At 40.0% G+C, this 16,722-nt stretch overlaps 1 protein-coding gene across 1 annotated transcript in view; it reads left to right on the top strand.

Moving 5' to 3' along the window:
• GIGYF2 (GRB10 interacting GYF protein 2) overlaps nucleotides 1–16,722 on the top strand; it is a 98,880-nt gene that overhangs the window by 23,167 nt on the left and 58,991 nt on the right. The window contains 5 exon segments of the mRNA XM_048505068.1: nucleotides 5,596–5,725; nucleotides 6,946–7,041; nucleotides 9,701–9,809; nucleotides 13,346–13,457; nucleotides 15,744–15,784. Coding sequence (XP_048361025.1) covers nucleotides 5,596–5,725; nucleotides 6,946–7,041; nucleotides 9,701–9,809; nucleotides 13,346–13,457; nucleotides 15,744–15,784 — 488 coding nt within the window.

Below are 16,722 nucleotides of genomic sequence, written 5' to 3'. Positions count from 1 at the left end.
GTGGGTTGGGTGAGCTGCCAAGCCCGATTGTGGGCCGAGTCCTGGGGTTGAACATCATCACTACCCGTGAGCCGCACCAGCAGAATGTTGCCAGCAGGGCAGAAATAAGATCTGGGCAGTGGAAGTTCTGAACTGCTGCCATTTCTGCCCCCAGCACTGGAATAGAAACTGAGCTGTGCCCCTGCAAGCCTGCAGAGGGCGAGCTTGCGCAATCATCAGTCAGAGGTTCAGAAAGTTATGGAGAGACTCGGCTGACTCGACTCCCTTAGCTGCAAAGAATTTAACCATTTACTTTATTACAGTAGCCTACTATAATAGAAGGACCATCTCACTGCATCTTCACCATCACTATAGATTTCAACATTGTGATGGCATGGAGAGTTTTCCTTAGCAAAAACTGGTGAACTGGAAGATTGTATCCCTATAAGAAGTGCTTCAGATTTAGGTTCACTAAGCTGTAACAATTGTTACAGATAGCTATTTCAAGTCCATTGTATGTTGTTTGTTGTGTACTGGCTCTGATTTGTGAATGCCAAGCTAGTGACAGAATATTTGGGACCTGGAAAGGGGTTTACTGTTTAGTTGAATGAGCTTGTAGAGTGTTTAGTTAGTGGACTTAGGAGTTAGTGCAGTTTAGTTAGAGGTTGTTCTTTATTGTTAGGATTAGTATATTGCGAGAGGCTTTCTAGGAAAGAGTAGTTAGAATTCCATCTTAAGTGGCAAATATGGAGCTGGGGATCCAAGTAGTTATTGGGCAAGGGTTGTATAGTGGTGGGAAGAGGTTGCATGAGAAGGAGTCTGAGATGTGGTCAGGCTTGCCCTCCTTCTGACTTCCATCCCATCCTAAATGGTAGAGGGTGTGGGAAGATACACCCTCCTCCAGCATTAGTGTAATACTAGGTCCAATAACAATAAGGCCGTGATGCTGCAAAATTATTTAGTAGCCCAGAAAGTGGATTTGGGGTGTGTGTGACTGAAACATGGGCTAGGGAGGGTGAGACTGTCGCCCTGAAAGAACTCCCCACCCCCACCCCGGTTTCTAGGTTCTCCACCAGTTCCAGACAGAGGGCCGGGTGTAATGATGCTTATCTGGGAAGCATTCTCCTTCAGACCAGTCCCTCTCCCAAAAATCTGCGGTTTTGATTGTGTGGGCCTGGTATGGGATGCTGGGGAGAGGTGGGGCATTCTGCTGGTGTACCAGCCGCCAAGCGCACCAGCAGAAACCCTGCTGAAGTTCTTAGAGGTCGTCTTGGAGTGGGTCTTGGGATTTCCCAGACTTATTGGCTTTGGGGGACTTAAACATTCTTGTAGATTTGGCCACATTTTTGCAAGCAACGGACCTGGTGTCTTCCATGGAAGCACTGGGGTTCACCCTTGTTAATACGGATCCCACACAGCAAGCAGGACACACACTGGATTTGACCTTTGGCATGGGGATACATGTGGACTTTATTTCCTCTGAGGAGGTGCCGTGATCTGACCACTTTGCCCTGAAGGCCTGGGTGGACACTGCTGCCCCATCCTGCATTGGCGACAGAGTTATTTACGCCTGCCCATGGAGACTTATGGATCCAGTTGGTTTCCGGAATGCCCTGCGGGATCCCAGGCTCAATGGCAGTTCCTTTGATGAGCTGCTGGAGGATTGGAATGCCCAGCACTCCAAAACCATTGAGGAGATTGCTCCCTGGCATCCTCTCACCTCCCGTGTTTGCAAGCCCCGGTATACTAGGGAGCTACGGATGGTGAAGCAGGAGCTGAGAACTCTGGAGAGAGGTTGATGGCATGCTCACAATGAAGCACAAGAACATCTTATAGGATGTTTATGAAATCCTATTGGGAGGGCCACAAAGAAGCAGTTCTAAAATGATCTCCATCACATACGCTAGTTCTTGCCTGACGCAGTTGTTTTAAGCTAATCGGGCTTCAACATCCCTTCCTATGGAATCTAAAAATATTAGCAATTTGGATATTCGCTGTGAAGTTTTTGCAAGCTTTTTTGTGGATAAAGTCTTGACGTTCTGCCATGCCCTGCCAGTGACTCAAGATACAGTTCAGGAACTGGAGGCTCACTGGAACACCAGTGAAGGAGCACATTTGACCTGTGCTCCATCGGTTGGACTGGTTCTAGTTGAATTCTGGATTGTTTTAAATGTTTTGGTTCTGACCCTTAAGGCTTTGAGCAATCTGGGACCGTCTTATCTTTGGGACTGGCTCTCCCATATTGCCCTTGGAAGAGTCTTTGATCTTCCAGTAGTAATTTACTGGTGATCCTTGGCCCCAAGAATATTTGGCTGAGTTCCACCAGAGCTAGGGCCTTTTCGGCTATGGCCCTTGTCTGGATGGAACTCACTCCTGGTGGACATTAGGACTCTGCAGGATATTAAACCAATTCTGTAGGGCCCGCAAGACTGAAATATTCTGCTGGGCATATAATGAATGATCATATAATCAATTACTATATAATCATTGATTATATAGTAATGTCTTGGCTCCTTTCTCACCCATAAAAGTTGGAACTGAGGTGAGGGTAGAACTGGTACATGGGTAAGTTATCGTTTAACTGCCATCTATTAAACTGTATATGATTTATATATTGGAAGATTTTAATTATATTGTAATTATAATTCTTTGTATATTTGTTAAGATTGTTTTTAACCATGCATGTTTACAAGCCCTGAACTTGACCTTGGTCAAGGAGCTGGGATATCAAATAAATAAATAGAATGAATTAATTAATGAAGAAATAAATAAATAATAAAAAGGCAATGGCTACCTAAGGGAATACTGGAGGAAGTTCCCAGTTTATTCCATATCCTAGTAGTTAAGTAAGATCTGTTCAGACATTAAGCAGCTGATTATACAAACCTTGGTTTAGAGCAGTGATGGCAAACCTTTTTAAGACCGAGTGCCCAAATTGCAACCCAAACCCCACTTATTTATCGCAAAATGCCAACAAGGCAATTTAACCTGAATGCTGAGGTTTTTGTTTAGAAAAAAAACCAGTTGACTCCCTCTTCCTCCGCCACACACGCTTGAGCAGGGGCCAGCTTGCAAGTACCGCACACACTGTTCTATGCCTTTCTAGCATCTCTGCCTCCTCTGCGCCCCCCCCCCCTCAGGCAACAGCCAACCTGAGGACAGGCACCAGGCCCGCCAGCCGAGACCTCCCTGCTCTCCGTGGTGCGCGCACGTCATGCTTAGTGGCCCAGGCCAGCCTAGATGTGTGTGTGTGTGTGGGGGGGTGATTTTCCGCCCCCCACATGACAAACTCTGTGTGCGCGTGCCCATAGAGAGGGCTCTGAGTGCCACATCTGGCACCCGTGCCATAGGTTCGCCATCACTGGTTTAGAGCAATGAGAAAGTGCCGCAAGTTCACATGCTTCTGCCTCTCTTCTCCTACTCCAGGTTGTTGTGTTTACTCTGATATCTTAATCTTATGGCATGGTTAGTAATAATCCAAGTTGAATACTTTGGACATCATGAAAAACTATGATCTGAGGCTAATCCAGAAATGCAGCAGGGATTATGTGTGCAAGGGGAGATGTTGGAACATGAAATTGCATGGCGTGTTCCTCCTCATCCAGGTTATAGTTTGGAAACTATCTGAATAAAACATTGTTTTTTAATTTATGTTAAGTTAAATTGCCAAAGCTAAGAGTTTGGTAAGACATTATAAAATATTTCTTCCTTATATTTGTGGCAGTCAAACTTAGCTTGAATCAAAAACTATGCTGAACCTATATTTTTTTCTTCTGAAACTAGAACCGTGGGTGGGTGGGTGGGTGGGGGGTTTGGGAGGGAGCTGTCTAAACAGAGCAGATCTCCCTATAGTATCCTCTGTAACTTGGGCCAGTTGTTTAGAATAAGAGTAACTGTGGTGGAGTACACGCTGGTCCCAACCAGAGTTAATATAGGAACAATTTTATACATTTCAGTTTGGTTTAGTCTTCTATATTCTTATGTCTTCAAGAGCCGGAAAACAGCAGGCAGGACAGTGACCTGCTGCTTTCATGCTGCAATCCATTGTAGAGCAGGCTGTGAAGGTAAACAGCTTGGCAAAGGCAGGCAAGAGGATAGCATTTCTATGCACTGTGGAGAGCTTCCTGCATGCTCAGCTAGTCGCTGTAACTCTTAAAAGATGTTGTTGAAAGCATTTCTTTCTGACCTTTAACTTGCCGATCAGTATATACATTGTTCTTTACTAAATGGTGAGTTCTTTGACAGGCTGCATCTGTGATGGTTAGACCTTTATGGTCCAAGCCAGTGTAGAGTACAGTAGCCTACCAGTGTCCATGTTCTGAGAGGTTAGAGACAGGGGATTTCACAACAGGGAGTTGTGTGTTGACTGAGCAAGAGAATGCATGTGCATTTTTAATGTTAGCAATTAATGACATTAAATTTCCATTGCCTTGTATATTTCAGTTTCAGATATTTTTGAGTAGAATGTATTGTATTTTATATGATATTTTTGATTAAACTCCTTTTCCTCCCTAAAGAGCTTCTTTGATTCATGCTGTTCTGCCCCCCAAGTGAATCTGTTTGAGGTACCCTTTTACTTGGCTAGGACAGAATGAGGGAGACACAAGCCAGGTTCAACAGTTCTTACAGTGGGTTTATTACTGGAGAGAAACAAGACCCTAACTCCTCCCTTGGGTCTATCTAAGTCAGAGTACTTGCTTGTCTTGAGCAGGTTTGAAGCTGTGGACTGTGTCTTCTCTTGGTTGCTTTAGGAAAGTCCATTGTGTCTTGCTTCCTTTCAGATCCTTCAGGTTTTTTTCCTGTTCTGACTGCTATTAAACTTGACTTGTACTCTTTGGACCACCATATAATAATGGATGTCATGAATATTCCAGTTTTCAATACCCTTAACACCTCTCTCAGACTGACTGACTAAAACTAAAACAGGGGATTGCTGAGTAAAGAAAGGAAACTGCTTATTGGGAAATGTCTTAAAGGGACAGGGGCTAACTAAAATACCCTCACATAGAAGACTTAACAATGAACTAAAACCATGCTAACCATGGGGAAACTAAAGCTTAATAAGGAAATAACAAAAGCCTCTGTGGGGGCATAACACATGCAGTGAGCTTCTACTAGCTGTTTTGGAATTGTTTTCATCTTTCATATCATATTACAAGTTGCTTTTGAAACTCCTTGGATCTAGAACGAATTGTCCTTATATTACATGAGTAGGGCTACTATTAGAGGACCCCCCCCCCCCCAATACTTTTAAAGCTTCTTTAAGCAATCAAAACTAGTTTCATGTTTGGATCCCAACAATCTTATTCCTTTCCCCTGTGTTTCTAAAGCAGTACTGGGATGACATTAATCATCTTATCTTAATGCGAATGTCATTGTGGTTAGTTCAGGTGTGCCTGAGTGGCTAAAACATCATAAAACCTGATGAGTGTATTTAAGAGTATTGTGCGAATACTAAGGACTTTAATCTAAAGTTAGTTAAATTAGTTTTCTCCAATTACTTCTGTATGGCAGTGAGGGATTGCTGCTTAATATCTTTGGTAATCTAAAAGTCCACTCTGTGATTTGATATAGACAGTTAGTCACATTAATTTCCCTTTCTTTATGTTGCCATAGGCTGCGAGCTTTGTCTAGCGGTGGAAGTGTGACATCTCCTCCTCTATCTCCAGCTTTGCCAAAGTATAAATTAGCAGATTACCGCTATGGGAGAGAAGAAATGTTAGCACTTTTTCTGAAAGATAATAAGGTAAGAGATATGCTGGTAGGTAAATGTGGAAAGAGGTTATATAATACCCAATCAAGGGGGAAAACAGTGCTTATCTCTAGGATAAAAATCAAATGCCAAAGAGAACTGAGCCAAAGACAGGTAGTCTTCTAACCCTCAATAGAGTCCGTAGGGGGAGACCTACATTCAGATCTCAACTATCAGCAAGTCCCTCTCAGCTTCATTTCCATTTCAGGATTATTATTTTGGAGACCCAGGTTTGAATGCCCACTCTGCCATAGAAGCTTGCTAGGTGATTTACACAGTCTAATCTGCCTCACAGCAGAGGAAAAATGTAGCCTGGTGCAAAATCTGAGTCCCGTCCCCCCGCACTGGGTGGCCGCCCTCCCCCACCACGACCAAACAACTTTTTTTGCACCAGGTCATCTCAAAGTCACCATCACATTATAGAACATGCCCCAACTTGGGGGGAAGAAGGAGGAGTGTGGGGGGTGATTTTCCACCACGCACTTGGTGGTACGCCCCTGCCTTACAGTGTCGTTGTAAGGACAAAATGGAGAAGAATGCTGTAAGCCACTTTGAGTTTCCATTGGAAAGAATAGTGGGATATAAATGAAGTAAATAAACATCCTAATCACTTCTTCTTACGTAGTTTCATCCCTTCCCATCTCACCTGCCAAATTTTATACCCATCAAGTCCTATTACTCATCATTGCCATCATCCTTCTGCTTTTACTTTGACCTGAATGTTACCTTTCAGCTTCCAAGTCCTATAATCTAACCCCAATCCCAAATGTTTGCTTCTTGCCAACGTGAGAGCACAACCACCCATCTTATCTAAGGCCCATTTCCTTTTTTGCAGCAATGCTAGCCAGCTCCATTTTCCAGTCTGCTCCAGTGTGCTTCATTCTCCTTGATGCTAATTTAGAGGAATTGGGGAAGAAAAACTGCTGTAACATGCTGTTGCAGGCATCACCCAACAGACTCTTTTTCTCTGCAGGGGCACAAGGGTTATGAAGATGTTTAGTTAATTGATGTACTGAGAGCTAGGGGCAATATCAGAGGTCAGCATCCAATTAAGTATAGTCCTGGAAATGTCTGCTTTCTAGCTATGGCTGGATAAATATTGTAAAATGAAAGTAGAAGCAAGATAATTTAATTTCTGCACGCTTCTTTGGCATTGGCATTGGCATTTGAGCTTTACTGTTTTTCTTTTGCCCCCCCCCCCCATTTACTTCCAGGTACCCTCAGACCTTCTGGATAAGGAGTTTCTACCCATTCTACAGGAGGAGCCCCTACCACCATTGGCACTAGTACCTTTTACAGAAGAAGAACAGGTTGGTCTCTTAATAAAATGAAACATGTGGTCTTTATAAGTCTTAAATTTGATTTATGGAAAAGGCTAGAATGTACAAATGCAAGAACACATCTCATACTCAGATGCAAGTCATACTAGTATGATGTTGATTGCATCTTTTGAGAAAGAAGGAGTCAGACATGAAAGCTGATAGATTTGCAAGAAAAAGGCAGGGTTAATACTGTTTGGATCTGTATTGAGTGAGCAATTAATGTTTTTTCTGGAATTTCCCTCACATACTTCAAATTGGACACATAACATTCAGGCAGATTAATGCTGTATCATTCTAAAAGAAGCAGACTTGATTTCCCTGTCCTGCCTTGCCCCCTGGGCATCCCTTTCATATTATACACTCAGCATCCCTTTCATATTAGGAGCCATGAGTGGTGAATAAGAAAACTGGGTAATACCAGCACTGTGTGCCAAAAGCAGTAGTTTTTATCTTCTCCTTTTGTTGCTCAGCTGTGTGGGGGAGAAGCTGGACACGGCTGCCCCTGCACAGCAGCCAGTTAGCTGCACAGAATGAGAACTTGCCAGTTCATGTCTTTTCCATTTTGGTCATAATCCACATAAAGCCATGAATATGATGTTGAATGAGGAATAGGAAAACTTTGATGTAGATCCCCACTCAGGATTTGAAACTCACCAAGTAGCCTTGAGCCTATTTCAGTCTTTCAAGCTAATCACTCTTAGAGGTAGTGAGGATATAATGAAGAGACTGTGGAGCCTTTTCTGAGCTTAGAAGAAATGGCGCAAGTAAATTTTCAAAAACTCCTGATTTTACTTCATTCTCTCACTAACAAGACAATAGCATGTCAAGGAATCTCCTACTCTCTTAAATGACAAATGGTTTGTGGATCTGAGGAAGCACATGGTTCATTGAATCTGAGGAAGCACATGCAAGACAAATAATAGTAACCTTAGCCAATGGGGAGAAGAAACGTTTAACACAGAAGAGTTCTGTGTTGTTGTCATGAATAAGAAGGGGAAATGTTTGCTGCTACAAAGAAAAGAGTAGTAGGTGTACCAGTTGTGATACAAATGACCTTTGTGGTACATCAGTAACCATCTGGAAAATTATTTTACTGAAGATAAATTGCTAATACTAAACTTCAAAGGAAGGTCAGCTGATTAAAAAATTTTTTTTTACAGGAGGGCAATCATTATGCAACTGCTTTTCAATGGGGTTGTACCGTCATAGGTTTGCAGTCTACTGGGACAAATAGCAGTTGTTCTGAGCAAGTAGTCGTGACAGACATAACCAGCTCTGGGTTGTCCTTGCCTTTAAAAACATATTTCCAAAACACTGAGAGAGTTGCACAGAAACAGCTCTAGTGTTGAACGGTATTTCTTTAACTTGGAGCAAACAGCTGTGCTCTGTGCATATACATACACATAAGATCTCTCTTCTTTTCCATCCTTAAAATATTACTGCATCTCTAGCATCCAGTGTGAGAAAAGGATAGTTGAGTTCATAGTTAGCATTGTGCCATAATTTCTCATTGGTATAGAACTGGGTAGCTGTTGTTCCCAACGTTAAAGGACTACTATGGGTGCAAATGGTAGTATCAGGAATTTGGAGGGTGGGGGTAATAGGTCAGGTATTTCAGCATTTAGGTGCCCTCCTTGTATATGATTGTTTGCTCAGAATCATGACATTTTCACATATCCCTTTACCCTCGGTGCTTAATTTTGAAGAATTATTTCATGACGGTCTGAAATATTAAGAAACCAAGCCATTAGTGTATCATTTTCATACATTCACTAGCCAATGTTACTAATAAAAAATATTGTATCTAAATAGGCATCTGTTTGTTTTATATTTGTTATCTGGCTGAGTTGAAAAATAAGCCACTTCATGGTTCGTTGTTATCGGAGGGAAAAAAAACCCCATTCTTTCTTGCTGTTGGGAATTTCTGTCATACAAACATGTGATTGCATAACTGACATCTTAAATGTTGTAGAATATCCTTCTTTGAAAAATGAAATGCATATACAAAGTTTATTTTGGTAAAAAATTGGAAAGTAATATATTCTACTTTATTTATATTTACATTTATTACCTGCCCTGTTTACATTTATTACTTGCCCTATACCACAGTCTCAGGGCAGGTTACTATAAATATGCAACATTAAAGTCATGAAAGTAAAAACACAATAAAATGCAACAAAACCCCATTCTAAAAACACAATAAAACCCCATTAAAACACACACACGCAATAATTGACATCTTAAATGTTGTAGAATATCATTCTTTGAAAAATGAAATGCATATACAAAGTTTATTTTGGTAAAAATTGCAAGTTTAGCTGCTGCTCTGGTCAGTTGCTGTGTGTCTCACATTTCTATCTCATTTTTCCTTTGAGGCGTTCAGGGTTTCCATTTTATCTTCACAATCACCTGGTGTTGCTGAAAATAATTTGCCAGGATGACCCATTGTACTTCATAGCTGAACAAGGGTTTAAATCCAGGTGTACCAGACTTTGTTGCTCATTTGCCACTGTTTTACCATCTTGACTTGGTATCTCATATGAAAATGATTTCACTTGCAGGTAGTATTTTATACTTCAGCAGGATATATTTTCTGATTTTTATGATCTTGTTTTTATAATTCATTCATTGTTTCCTTTTTTGGCAGATAAATTTCTCTATGTCTGTAAATAGTGCTGCCGTCATGCGATTGACGGGACGAGGCGGAGGAACAGTGGTAGGGGTTCCTCGAGGTCGAAGTTCCTCTAGAGGTCGAGGTGAGATGTTTTGTGGATTCCCAAGCAACACCACTGTAGTGGGAACATACGCCTTTGTAGAATTTAACGAACTAAACCCAGTCATAAAGGGGTTTTTTTTGGTGTATGTGGGTAATTTACTTGCTGTGTCTCTCTTAGGAAGTGAGATGAAATAAATATTTCAAGTAATTAAACATAAGCTAGTAAGAGAGATAACCTGTTACAAAGAACTTGCAAAGGCTCTCAGTTCTCTAAAAAATATACAGAAGAGAGTTGTGGTACCAAAAGATAACCAAAGAGGTTATTGAATAGTCCTGTGTCCTGTTGTTATTGATATTCAGCCAATGTTCATAAAATTAGTAGCGGGAGGAATATGTGAAATGGCTTTTTGATAGGATCTGAGACAAGGTATACTAAAACCCTGAGCTCAGTTTATAAATGATGATATCGAACCACCAACAGATGGTAAAAAGGGGACATTAGAATCTTTGTCCTAGCCCCGTATTTTTAACCTTGCAATTCAAAATGAAATAGTATAGTGAATCAACTCAAAATTGAGAGGATTCCTGCCCCCACCCCTGAGAAACCTATGAACCTGATCAGGAAGTCACAGTATAGTTTAAAGTGAAAACAGTAATAAAACTATGTGTAAGAGATGAAAGAATGGGATTATTTTTTCTGTTTCATTTGTGGTGTTGGCAGAATTTTCTTAGCTTGGCTTCCTTCCTTTTAATATTTTCACTGTAGAAAATAGAATGTGAAGGAGCAAGGGTAGGGAAATTGCAAAGAGTTCAAATTGTTGTATCTATATTCGTCCCTTGTGTTCTCTTGCTCTGTATGCATTAGATTCTGCATGTGGGGCACCAGTTCCATGTACAAATCAGCTAGTACTTTGCTAGAAAGCCATGCCCTATAAAGAATGAATGAGGGTTGACTTCAGGAGGAACATTATATAAATTCAGTTTTGTCTGTGGGAATAGCCTCTTGTAATGATGGTCCCAAAGGAACTTCTGAAGGTTACAAGATATTAACTGCAATAAGCTGTCCATTTCTTGATTAGGTGGGGACACAATTAAAATCCTTGTGTTACCTAAAATATGTTTTGTATTTAACAAGGTACATTAGTGGACAGGGCCAGTAATAATAGAACAGTGGCAAAAATGGATGATTATACTCTTTGGAAAGATTAATGTCCTCAGATAATATCATTATGCCTTATCTGGGAATCTAAATTGAAGGGTTAGCCTTAACATGATGCTGAGATGGTCAATAATTGAAACATTATTTGAAAGGAAACTGATTCATCTTGAGGAAATCAGGCATGCTAGCCTCCCACTAAGGCAGTGGTTCTCAACCTGGGGGTCGGGACCCCTTTGAGGGACGAGCAACCCTTTCACAGGGGTCGCCTAAGACTCTTTGCATCATGTTCTCCATCTGTAAAATGGATAAATGTTAGGGTTGGGGGTCACCACAACATGAGGAACTGTATTAAAGGGTTGCAGCATTGGGAAGGTTGAGAACCACTGTACTAAGATATCCTTTTGTAGTTGAGGGAGTGGCACTGAGTGTGTGAGGAAATGCACTGGATTTCAATTTTGATTTTAACCAGGTCTCTTGGATAAAAAATATATCCTAATATCTGATAAACTATAAGAATGTAGAATCCTGAATTTTATTTGACCCCCCCCCCCCAGTCACATGTCATTAAATATACTTCAAATAATGTCATCTGGGTTTCTTATTGTCAGTTTAGTTTATACTCATCTCTTTAGAATCCACTAAGATTGAACCATTTTTTTTATATGGGTGGTGAGGTCAAATTGGAGGGCTTTGTGAGGCCTGTGGGTTGAGGGACCACTATGCCAATCTCATGGTCCTCTAAATAGCAGTTAAAAAGCCCTTCTTGAATAGGCTAGAGTTTATTTAAAGATGAGGAAAACCATAATATTTATAAGACAGGTAGATAGTTACTAAGGGATGCAACAATTAACTCAGATTCTGCTGATGTTTATACCAAAATGGGGATCTCTGGACAAGATACTATAACTGTGGGAGAGAACAGTATAGGATCCTGGATGTGATCATTTGTTGCCAATAATCTAGTCTTGAATTGCCTTAATCCTATCGGTAATATATTTTTTTCTCCCCTGGTAAAGAAGGGAAAGAATTGATTAAATCTGCCTCAGCAGCATATGCAGTTGGGGCATCCCCCACCTTATGCTCCAGATGGGTGGGAGGTTCATCCCAACTAATGGGGTCATGCTCTGAGGGATTGACTATGCTACCAAGTCCATTCTTAGGCATGGCTTCAGTTTTGGCTCTTAGAGACCCTGATTTTAAAAGATGAAGAGTGTAAAATATTGTTATAAACCCAGGAAGGGAAAATAACTTCTGGAAATCAGAGAGTTTTCTCATTGCATAATCAAAGTTAGAATAAATGGGTCACCGAACAATAACAGTCACCTTGTTGCCCTGAAGGAGCTGTTTACAGTTTCAAATTATCTCAGGGCAATAGATGAGCCTTTAAGGTTTAAACGGGCCTTTAAGTATTGTACTATACCAAATGTAGAATTCAGAGAAGGGTGGGTGGGTCCTACTAATCAGTAAACATTCAGACAAATCTGATGGGTCTGTAGCCTCAGTTGGTGGTACGTAATATTCCAGGAGCTTGACGTCACTGCTCAGTATAGAAACAGACAAGGGGGTGGGATGGTATCAGGCTTTCCTGATAGTTATTATAGTTAAATTTTGCCTCTATATCAGCAAATAGTCCAACTTAACAAGGGCAGAGTTCGGTTGACTAAAGATAGTGCTCACTGTGCTAGCTGTCAAACAGAATAAATAAAAATGAAATTTGAGTTTATCTTTCAGTGAACAGCTACATGCTTTAACCTACTTAAAAATATTCAGCAGTGGGAGGAGGCTAACCTATATACAGTCAAAATGCCTAGCAAAAATAAGGAAAATGTCATACGATAAAATAATAGGAAGGGTGAAAGGAAATCAGCCAAATAGATTAGAAATGTTTTATCTGCATTTAGTAAGAAATATAATGACATGTTGAAATGGGGCTATACAGTCAACCTGGCTGGCCAAATGCCTGGTGAAACAGGTCCATTTTGCAGGCCCTGCGGAAACTTTGCAAGTCCTGCAGGGCCCTGGTCTCTCTAGGTAACCTGTTCTACAAGGTAGGGGCCACGGCAGTAAAAGCTCCAGCCGGATGTCTTTCAGGCCAGGACCTCCAATAAGTTCTTCGAGGAGCTGAGGGACCTATCAGGGCAACATGGAGAGATGTGGTCCCTCAGATATGCAGTCCCTTTGTTATGTTATCTTTAACAGTGAAGTGGAGAATACAGATTAGGTGGAGAATTCAGATGGGGAGTTGGTACTGAAATTATTAATTGCAGCATACAAGAAATAGACTCTCCTACATTTTCTAATTGTTATTAGAATTACACTTCTAATTGTTATAATTGCTCTAATTGTTCTAATTCATTATTGTACATTATTGTATATGTGTAAATTTAATTTTTTTCCAACCCCATTTTATCTTTTAGGCAGAGGGCGAGGAGAAAGTGGTTTCTACCAAAGAAGTTTTGATGAAGTTGAGGGTGGATTTGGCCGTGGAGGGGGCAGAGAGATGCACAGATCTCAAAGCTGGGAAGAAAGGTAATTTTAAATACCTATAAATTTAAAGTGATTTGCATCTTTTTTTGGAGCTTAGTTAATTGCCTTTGTTGGTACAAATCTGGTTCTACTTGCAAGTTCACACTCTTATGACGCCTTATTTTGCATTTTATTTTTTCAGTGTATACCGTATATACTCGTGTATAAGTCGAGTTTTTCAGCACATTTTTTGTGCTGAAAAAGCCCCCCTCGACTTATACCTGGGTCAGCTGAATTTTAAAAAATATTTTAGGGTTTTTACTTTGTTGGCCACCAGGGGGCGCAGTTTTTAGGCTAGCAGCACCAAAATTTCAGGATATCATCAGGTGACACTCCTGATGATACCAGCCACGTTTGGTAAAGTTTGGCTCAGGTGGTCCAAAGTTATGGACCCCCAAAGGGGTGCCCCATCCCCCATTGTTTCCAATGAGATCTAATAGTAGATGGGGCTTCAATTTGAGGGTCCATAACTTTGGACCGCTTGAAACAAATTTCACTAAACCTGGGTGGTATCATCAGGATAACCTGTTGCTGATACCAGCCAGGTTTGGTAATGTTTGGTTCAGGGGGTCCAAAGTTATGGATCCCCAAAGTGGGTGCTCCCATCCCCTATTGTTTCCAGTGGAAGCTAATAGTAGATGGGTCTGCCCTTTTGAGGGTCCATAACTTTGGACCCCTGAACCAAACTTCACCAAATCTGGGTGGTATCATCAGGAGGGTCTCCTAAAGATACTCTGAAATGTTGGTACTGCTAACGTAAACATTCCTCCCCAGACAGGTTGTGTAAATGTCCTTCTAAAATGACACCTGCCATGTGCAATTTTAAAAATATGTACACTAAAAATGAACTATTATTTTAAAAAGCAGGGTAGTTTTGAGTCACAGTGAACAGGCATGTTCATTCCAGTTTTTATTGAAAGAACCGTTGTTTAAAACCCTTCCTTACAAAAAAAGTTAAGATTTTTGTACTTTTAAAGTTATTGTTGATACCATATTGTTCTTATTGTCCCTCTTTTCCACTTACAGAACTAGTTTACTGTTTTTCTTTGAAAAAAAAATCAAAAACATTTAACCTATTGATGCCTCAATTAATGTAATTTTATTGGTATCTATTTTTATTTTTGAAATTTACCAGTAGCTGCTGCATTTCCCACCCTCGACTTATACGCAAGTCAATAAGTTTTCCCAATTTTTTGTGGTAAAATTAGGTGCCTCACCTTATATGCGGGTCGACTTATACATGAGTATATACAGTACTTATAAATATAAAAATTGAATGTAATAAACATATGCTTACAAACACTTTTATAATTCCAGTACGGGAGCGGGGGACACATACACAATTTTTTCCTTATGCAATGAAATGGCTTTAAGATTCTTTTTGAAAATAGGGAGGCTATGAAATTAACAGTCAGGAACAGATTTTTCTATAAATGGGATAAATGAGTTAAATAAAACTGAAATGAAAAATTGGGTGGTATTGATAATAGAAATATTAGTTTAGCAGGATGTTATCCCACAGGGAATATTGGAAGGACATGAAGTTGGTTTCATAAAATCATTAATTAATACAAGCCTATAATCATGAAGAGAATGAGTAACTGCTTTTATGTTGAGGGGAATTATGAAAGTAGTTGATGGTTTGGTGTGAGGGCCAATAGTTCAAATGAAAAAGGACAGACAGAAGCCTCTTGTGTTAAGCCTGATTGGTTCTTTGTATTCCACCCCCCAAAAATTCAGCTATATACTGATCAGTTGAAATAAATAGATTGAAATAGTGCAGTGGAAAACAAGTACTGCGATTCATCATGATGAGGTTAAATCTTCCATGATATGCTGAGAAAACATTAGTTAATAGGGATTTTCACAGTACTTCTATTTTGCAAATAACTTGGTTATTTCAGAAGAAACTCTTTTTAAAACTCTGATTGGATTAAAAAGCCAGGAAGATACAAACATGGTATCACAGAGAACATCAGATTAAAAATTGAAATTATATAGGTTGCTCTTCCCGCTACAATTGGCAACTGTAAGGCTTGTAAACTGTTGTTAGAACTGGATCATAGGGGCAAATGATCTATTGGTGAGTAAGAATTTCATCTTCAGAGAGTTTTTTTAAACTAAAATTAATCTAGAATTCAGTCAAAGTAATCTATTAAAAACTTAATTAGAATTCATTTCAACATATAACTCCTTTATCATTGAAATAACTTTTCTTCTGAACTTTGACATTTTAAAAAGTTCAAATCCTTTTGAATGCTTATGTAAACTTACTTTTTGAATTTTCAGGGGTGACAGGAGATTTGAAAAACCGGGGCGAAAAGAGCCAGGTATGTGTATGGGTTTTTCTCTTTTTTCAAAATAATATTTTAGATGTTGCAATCTGTATCTTGATTTTCAACAATATGAGATTCATGTATCTGTCTAGAACAATTTTGATATGTAACGTATAGTGCTTAAGGTAACTGGATGCAGTCTAGTCTGAAGGAAATAAGGGGAAGTGAGTTTTAGGTTTATCCAAGTTGAAGTCTTGCACTGAGTTTCTGAAGACAACCTACATTAAGTATTTAATGTTTTATTTCATATAAAACTAATCCTTTTAATCTTGAGATTGGGAATTTTAATAATTTCAAAGCATGATCCTTAATTTTTGGCAGTCCCAAAGTCTTTTATGTTGTATTTTGCCAGATGCAACTTACTGAAAGCAGCAATCACTTATTCTTAAATGCCTTTTCAGATCCCCCAAAACTGATTGTCAGCACATAGTGAGTTCAGTGCTTCTCAGAGTTGGTACTCTGCCACACAGCCAACTTTTGGGATACAATGAAGTAAAAATGGAATTAAAAATTACTTGCTACATTGTGTGTTCAGATTTGCCTTGGCTAGTCTTGGGATGCGTGCTTTGCTAAGAGTAATGGCCTGCGTTATTTATTATTCTCCACCTTCCTTATTTACTCAAATAGAGTGCTACAAATCAAAATTTAAAACATACAACATAGCAATAACCCCCCCCCCAAAATAAATCCCTCTTTCTTCCTAACCCGTTGTAGCCTATACACTACTAAAAGCCGTAGAAAATGCAAATGCCTTGCAGTGCCTCCTAAGAACTGCTAGATATGCCCCTCCCCTCCTCAGGAAGCCTGTTTCATAGGATAGGAGCTGTGATGGAAAAAGCAGGAGTTCTGGTCAAGGCCTGGTGGGCTACTGTAAATACAAAGAAACCGCTGGAAAGTGACAGCCTAAGGACTATAGTTGGGGAATAGGGACC

This window comes from Sphaerodactylus townsendi, linkage group LG08, assembly GCF_021028975.2.
Source record: "Sphaerodactylus townsendi isolate TG3544 linkage group LG08, MPM_Stown_v2.3, whole genome shotgun sequence".
NCBI lineage: Eukaryota > Metazoa > Chordata > Lepidosauria > Squamata > Sphaerodactylidae > Sphaerodactylus > Sphaerodactylus townsendi.
Note: the sequence above shows the minus strand (reverse complement) of the source record. Positions and strands in the feature narration are given on the sequence as shown.